Source organism: Oncorhynchus masou, chromosome 29, assembly GCF_036934945.1.
Source record: "Oncorhynchus masou masou isolate Uvic2021 chromosome 29, UVic_Omas_1.1, whole genome shotgun sequence".
Taxonomy (NCBI): Eukaryota; Metazoa; Chordata; class Actinopteri; order Salmoniformes; family Salmonidae; genus Oncorhynchus; species Oncorhynchus masou.
This window is the reverse complement of record NC_088240.1, coordinates 12522922-12530656: the sequence shown is the minus strand read 5'-3', so window position 1 is coordinate 12530656 and position 7735 is coordinate 12522922. Positions and strand designations below refer to the sequence as shown.

General features: G+C 45.6%; 1 protein-coding gene across 1 annotated transcript; it reads right to left on the bottom strand.

Annotated features, from left to right (window-relative positions):
* On the bottom strand, window positions 1–7085 carry LOC135519009 (lysosome-associated membrane glycoprotein 1-like). Its single transcript, XM_064944043.1, has 6 exons — window positions 6718–7085; window positions 2473–2672; window positions 2043–2171; window positions 1698–1764; window positions 1060–1227; window positions 1–472 (listed from the first exon to the last, which is right to left on the bottom strand). The coding sequence occupies exons 1-6, from the start codon at window positions 6773–6775 to the stop codon at window positions 333–335; spliced, it is 762 nt and encodes a 253-aa protein (XP_064800115.1). The 5' UTR covers window positions 6776–7085; the 3' UTR covers window positions 1–332.
* Between the last annotated feature and the right edge of the window lie 650 nt (window positions 7086–7735).

Genomic DNA, 7735 nt, shown 5'->3' with positions numbered 1-7735 from the left:
GATACGTGAAAAGCTCTACTGTCGAGAGTGTTTCGTTATGCAAATACAAATCTCAGCAGATTCCCACTTTTTTTTTTCATACAAAAGGAGCAGTTCAGTCCTGAAAGCGCATATCAACCCCATGGATACCCAACGTGGGGCTAGTGAGAGAGTTCAGAAGGGAGGATGGGGCAGCAAGGACACTAAGATGAGACCAACTGAATTGGGGAAAGTTCAGTTTAAGGGTCGCAGTGAGGTTCAGTCAATCCAGGTGATGGTTGGAGGGTGAGATGGGACGGGCTTGCGCTCTCTGGCTCTTGGGGGGGGGGGGGGTCAGTTGATAGGAAGTGATATTAGATGGTCTGATAGCCAGCGTGGCTCCTCTTCCTGCCGATGAGGTAGGCCACGAGAACGACGAGGACCAGGCCAGCCAGCGCAGCGCCCACGATGATGGGGATCAACATGTCATCCTCATCCAGCTGACACTCCTCCACTGGAAGGAGAGAGAGACCGTGAGAGAGCGGGAATTATAGACACCGAAGAGCAGGCGAGGGAGAGTGGAGAAAGACAAGAAATAAATAAAGTGATGGAATGATAATCACCAGAATGTATTATTCCAATCTCAGAAATGCTGATAACAATCCCCTCCTGAAATATTGACACATTGAATGGTAACCCACAGTCCCATACTGAAATAGTACCACATGAAGTGGTAACCCACAGTCCCATACTGAAATAGTACCACATGAAGTGGTAACCCACAGTCCCATACTGAAATAATACCACATGAAGTGGTAACCCACAGTCCCATACTGAAATAGTACCACATGAATGGTAACCCACAGTCCCATACTGAAATAATACCATACCCACAGTCCCATACTGAAATAGTACCACATGAATGGTAACCCACAGTCCCATACTGAAATAGTACCACATGAATGGTAACCCACAGTCCCATACTGAAATAGTACCACATGAATGGTAACCCACAGTCCCATACTGAAATAGTACCACATTGAATGGTAACCCACAGTCCCATACTGAAATAGTACCACATGAAGTGGTAACCCACAGTACCTGCTCCAAACTGGTCCCCTTTGAGGCCGAAGGGCTGCACCTGCAGCTGGAAGGTGTTGAGAGAGAAGTTGACAGTCACTGCCAGAGTCTGTTCCTCACGACACATGTAACTACGCCCCAGGGTACCACGCAGGTAGTCCAGACTACGGTTACTGGCTGAGAAGGGCACTGGAGGGACGACAGGGGGAGTGAGAGATGATGGTGGGAAGATGGGAGAGAGGTTATGGGTGGGGTAAGAAAGGGAAGATCAAGGGAAAGGGGGATACCTAGGCAGTTGTACAACTGAATGCATTCAACTGAAATATGTCTTCCGCATTTAACCCAACCCCTATGAATCAGAGGTGCGGGGGGCTGCCTTAAATTGACATCCATGTTATCGGCACCTGGGGAAGAGTGGGTTAACTGACTTGCTCAGGGGCAGAACCACAGTTTTGTCAGCGGGGGGGTGTTAATGGTTGGGATGTGAAACAGGATATAGAAAGGATGGAAAAAGACACTACAGTAATGATGGGGATGGAAGAGTGTGGCAAAGGAGGATTATAGAGGGGTTTCAACACTGCGGATTGGGGTTGTATGAGGATAGACAGTAGATTCATGTACTATTCACTAGATCAGGTGATTGTTGGATCCAGACTCACCATGCATGTCCGGCCAGGCTGCCAACAGGGTCACGCCACTGAGGTGGTACTTACTGGACGTGGCATTCTGCAGACACAAGAGAACCAGTGACGCCACACAGTATCTACACCACACACAGGACTGGAACAATAGTTCACGAGTGCCTGTCCTCAGCTTGTTCATGAGGCTCCATCTTGTGGCAGTCAGGTGTTAGTGCCAAAAGCCTTCTACTACTGATATAGAAAACCTTACTGCATGTACTAATGTATGCAGGAAGAAATTAAGATAAAGAGCAAGAGAGAGCACTAAGTGGCAGACACAGAACAGTAAGGAGAAACAAAAAAAGGTCAAACAAGAGTTCTGACCAGGGAGAAGACGAGGGTGAGGCTGGTTGCCCTCTCGTCAGCCTTCAGCAGTAGGGTGGCGCTGTCCAAGTCACATGACCCTGAGCTCTTAGTCAGGTTGGGCTGCAGGTTCACCACCTCTAGCACAGTCTGCGCACACACAGGACAACAAGACACAGGGCAGTGTGTGGACATGTTTAACTATAATTGTAGGGACCAGAAGTCTCCACAAAAATAGTGAACAAACATTTGACCAACTGGGGACATTTTCCTGGTCCACACGAAACAAAAAAAGGCTATTCCTAGGGGGTTTAGGGTTAAAAGGTTCCGTTTAGAGGTTAAGAAAAATAGGATTTTGAATGGGAATTAATTGTCCCCCCCCCACAAGGTTAGTAAAACAAGACTGTGTCTGAGAGGTTCTGGGCTTCAAAGTGCAAGTCTGTGTGTGTACCTTATTGAGAGAGGCAGAGCTGAAGCTGACATTGAGCTGCAGTCCCATGCGGGCCATCAGACAGGCGGTCCCATTGCCGTTGGTTACAGTGTAGTTGCCTCTCTCGGGCCGAGCCGGGGGTGCAGGAGGCGGAGCCGTGGTTTGAGGGGCAGCCGTGGGCGGGGCGTCAGTGGCAGCAAAGCTCTGATGCAACGTGACCGCTGTAATGACGTAACAAGACAAGCACAGATGGATAGACAGACGCAGCACTGTTCGATCCTCAGCTGGAGGCTGGTAAAGTCTCCTCAATAGTCTTTAAGAGGCCCCCTCTCCTCACCTCCTTTCCTGGATCTGCACAGACGTGAAAGAAGTTGACAAGCAACCTCTGTACGCATTCACCACCATAATGTTGCTTTCACCCATCATGTGGGGTAGATAAGATATTAGACAAGTGCAGATGAAGGAGAAGAGCTGAGGAGCCATTTGAGACTATAGCGATGCAACCACTGTGTAGGTCAGTAACTTTGGAGTAATGTTATGGCCAAATCCTTCTATATGGTGGCAGACTGGGTTGTGCCAACAACAACAAACTGCTGATTCCATTGATGTGACCCACTAAAGATTTTGGACAGCCACACCACAAAATAACCATTGGAATGAAGCAGGTCTGCTACTTGCCTCATTTCTACAATACTAGTCTCATGTGGCTTCCGAGGAGACGTCACTACTGGTGTCAATTACATCGTCTTCAGCTGATGTCTGTCTTACCGGTCTGTGCAGATTAAAAATACTAGTGAGTGCCTTGCTTTGACGAAACAACGGTGGTAGGCCTGATCAATGACAGCGATGAGACCACCTACAAGGAGGTCAGACACTTGGCAGTTTGGTGCCAGGACAACAACCCTCTCCCTGATCGTGGACTACAGGTGAAAGAGGGGACAGCGCGCCCATCCATGGGGATGTGGTGGAGCGGGGTCGAGAGCTTCCTTGGCATCCACATCACTAAGGACTTAACATGCTCCACACACACACACTCAGACAGTCGTAAAGAGAGCATGACGGCTCCTTTTCCCTCCCAGGAGGCCGACAGCTGCACCATCGAGAGCGTCATGACTGGCTTCATCACCGCTTGGTATGGTGAATGCACCGCCCTCAACTGCATAATGCTGCAGAAGGTGGTGCGGACAGCCAAGTACATCACTGGGGGGGGGGGGGGAGCTCCCTGCCATCCAGGACCTCTATATCAGGGGGTGTCAAAGGAAGGCCCGAAAAATTTACCAGACTCCAGCCACCTGAGCCAAAGACTTCACTTTGCTACTGTCTGGCAAATGGTACCGGAGCATCAGCTCTCAGACCAACAGGCTCAGAGACAGCTTCTATCCCCAAGCCATAAGACTGCTAAATAGTTCATTAAAATGTTAACCTAGACGATCTGACCCTTTCTTGCACTGGCTCTATGCACACTCACACAATATTATAAATGCCATTTAGCAGACGCTTTTATCCAAAGCAACACTACAAAAAAATAAAACACATCTATATTTAACTAGGCAAGTCAGTTAAGAACCAATTCTTATTTACAATGACGGACGACTTGCAGGCATGCGTGCATACATTTTATGGATGGGTACTTTCGGGAATCGAACCCACTACCCTGGCGTCGCGAAACGCCATTCTCTACAAAATGAGCGACAGAGGACCACACACATGCATAAAAACATCATACCGACAAACACTATTATACTCTATTTTACCACTATTCTTATTAAATGTTGTTGCCTAATCACCTTACCATGCCTTCATGTACATATCTACCTCATACCACTGCACAAAAATCTAGTACTCCCTGTATATAGCGCCGTTCTTGTGTATTTTATTCCTTGTGTTAAACAAATATATTAACTTGACATTGTTGGGAAGGGCTCGTAAGCAAGCATTTCACGATAACGTCCACACTCGTAGTATTTGGCGGCGTGTGACACATACCATTTGATTTGGAACCAAGGTGTATGAATATGAGGAAACCTGAAATGTCAAATATTCAGCAACTCTGGGGACAATTGAAGTTGATTATACATCTTCATGATCAAACCACGGCGTTTTAACAGCCTTCGTCAGGGTTTGTCACACTCAGTTATATATCCCATTTAGCAGACGCTTTTGTCCAAAGCGACTTACAAGACTCTTTTACATATGGGTGGCCCTTCGAACCCACGCGCTTGGCGTTGCAAGCGCCATGCTCTACCGACTGAGCCACACAGTTCCCATGTATCAATTGATCTGTTTACGCCTTCTGCTCGCTCATCTGTTCAACTATCACGCTCCCTGATATCTTGACATTTAGGCTACATTTAGGCCCAGTTTGTACTACAAAGGGAATATCACAAAGACAGGCTGTGCAAATGTGATCGATATCTAATAGCTTGCCTTGGCCTAGCCCAAAGGCCAGCAGGTGGTGCTATGGAGTCATTTCATCTTACCGTCCAAAGGGAATCCATGCAACTGGCTATACACTCGTATCCCTTCAAATCAAATGTTTTTGGTCACATACATAGCAGATGTTATTGCAGGTGTAGCAAAATGCTTGTGGACCGTTTCGTGCATAAAACATTCTCCATTCAGGCTGCAAAGGCATCGATTTCCTCCTTAACTTCATTTAATGGCAAGAAGGTGGGGTGGGGGATACTTTATGAAACACCATTTTCCACCACTATGCTATGGTGGCTAATACTACTTCCTGACATTGCATACAGTGTTCAGACCAAGGGTAACCGAACGTAGAAAGTGTCAAATAAACGCCTGAGCGGGTTCCCAAAGATGGTTTATCATCAGAAAAGGTAGCTAAGTTGAATTAGCTGTATTCCTAAAAATCGGATGCATCCAGTTGTCGGCAACTCCGCCGACAGCAGACTGATATACTAAACAATTGACGCATCAATTCATTCTTTTCAATTTAAGCTTTAATTTAAAATTCTCATTACAAAAAGAAGGCTCAGTTTATGGGGTATTCAAGTCAGACCGGTGCAGACTTCACCCCAAGGCAACAATCAATAGAGGATCCCTTCTAGTACTGTCCATCGGTGGCCTGTTTTTGGCGTCAGGTCCAGGAATGGTTATAATGCCATATTATCAGGGTCAGTTACACCTGCAAGTTGTATTACTGGGGGAGTTGAAGGACCACAGGCAGTCGATAGGAAATATCATTGTGCGCTCGGGTAAAATGTTTATCTTCGGAGGCAATTTCAGCAGAAGTGTTGCAGATGGGGAGGTTCAAGTCCCCCGTGAGACACCATGGGAGAATGGAGGGATGTATTGGGAGAGGACATGGTAGAGTTATGTTTAAGAAAGATGAGTTGATCTGTGGAAGTCTGAAGAGTGGAATTGATGTGTTGGAATAATTATATACACAAAAATGTACAGTGTAAAATGTTTGAAGTCCTCCAATCAGAGGTGAGGGTGGGATCATTGTGTGTCGCCATTTATGTTTTGGTTTCATGCTGTGTGCTGGTCGTGATGGATGCACTTGCTTCCATGCCCGCCCAGGCATCAGGATTGACTGGTTTTTCCCACCTGGAAAATCCCTTCGGCTAATCTAACATGGTGGTGAAAAAAGGGTGTTCCATAAAGAAAGCAGGCATACTTTCATTTTTTTTTCCATCTTCGACATTAAATCAAGTTGAGGATATCAACACATTTGCAGCCTGGATGGAAAATGTTTTATGTATGAACCCATCAATGGGGGATAAGCCAGCTGCATGGATTCCCTTTGAACGGTAAAATGAAACGACCCAATAGCACCATCTGCTGGCCTTTGGTTAAGCCTTGGGCTACTCAGTACGTGACCACCAGCTTCGAGCCCAAAGCTAAAAAGGTTACTTGCCAAGAAACAAGCAGCGAGTAAACAAAACAAATGAGTGCAATGTCATCAATAAATGAAAAAAACATAGCCTGTTGTTTTTAACACTAGGCACAGCACTTTTGATATCACGTGAGGGTCCCATTGCACAACAGCCCACCTGCACCTCTTGACCTACTGATCGAGCTGTCAACCAGCCACTAAGCAAGAAAAACAACTCGGTCTGGTCTCGCATCGACCTGTAATACATAATCTAAGGAAGAAATGCAAGTCATCTGGAAAACGTAGAACCATGTTTAACCATCATGCAAAGTAAAAATAGGTTGAATACCGAATTATGGTGTATGAGCTACCATTTCTATATGTATGGTGTTGTATTTACTGCGTCCATCCAGCATCAACATACTCACCTAAAAGCGCGATGAATGCAATGGACAAAGGTTGCTTGCGGCTATGTTGTTGTGTCATATTTGTGTTAAATTGTTTGTCAAGGCAAGGGGCGAATCACAACATGCACACGGTCCAGCGACAGGAGCGAAGGATAGTAAGCGAGCTTTACTTGCAACAACGCAAGCTCACGGCTTGTGCTCTCTCTGCTGCCGCAAGCTAGAATCCTCACGAAACAAATCTTCAGAAATGAGCCCTTTTCCTTCAGTGTTGTTTTCTCTTTTTTGTTTAGTTGGCGCTGATTAAATTGCTCTTCGTTGAGTGTCTGGATCGTCACATACCACGGATGATTCCTGCACCAGGAAGAAACGACAACGGTCATGTGATCAAGAGTTTAAGTACCGCCCAGAATAATCACATGAGTGGGGATTCGTTGACGTTGAACAGCTGTGGGGCTACAGATAACAGCATATTAACATTCATTATGAACTGGGTGGTTCGAGCACTGCATACCGATTGGCTGACAGCCATACCCGTATACCTCGGGTATGGCAAAACATTTATTTTTACTGATCTAATTACGTTGGTAACCAGTTTATAATAGAAATAAGGCACCTCGGGGGTTTGTGGTATATGGCCAATTTACCACGGCTAAGGGCTGTATCCAGGCACTGGATAAGAACATCCCTTAGCCGTGGTATATACCACACCCCCTTGTGAGTATATACCACACCCCCTTGTGAGTATATACCACACCCCCTTGTGATTTATTGCTTAACTGTACTTTTTGTGATGAGCATCCAGAAACAGTTTTGCATTGATTTTAACATTTCCTACATGTAAAGAGATTATGGAAAGATATTTGTATGTTTATTATTGATAAATATTATTGGTGACTTTTGTTTATTATGGGAGAATGTGCTGCTGGGTTAAAGGATAAAGAAAAATACATTTTATGTCCAAAATGTAATTGTGCTAATGGGATAATTTCATATTCATACATGTAAATTCACTAATAATTCACCGTTTTTTTTTATTGGG

What these genes read in the sequence shown, in the direction of transcription:
- LOC135519009 (XM_064944043.1), bottom strand. Translation starts at nt 6,775, where the DNA reads ATGACACAACAACATAGCCGCAAGCAACCTTTGTCCATTGCATTCATC. An exon ending in GCTCTGCCTCTCTCAATAAG is followed by an intron (nt 2,172 to 2,472) that starts GTACACACACAG and finishes GTGTGTGCGCAG; the next exon opens with ACTGTGCTAGAGGTGGTGAA. An exon ending in AGCCTGGCCGGACATGCATG is followed by an intron (nt 1,228 to 1,697) that starts GTGAGTCTGGAT and finishes TCGTCCCTCCAG; the next exon opens with TGCCCTTCTCAGCCAGTAAC.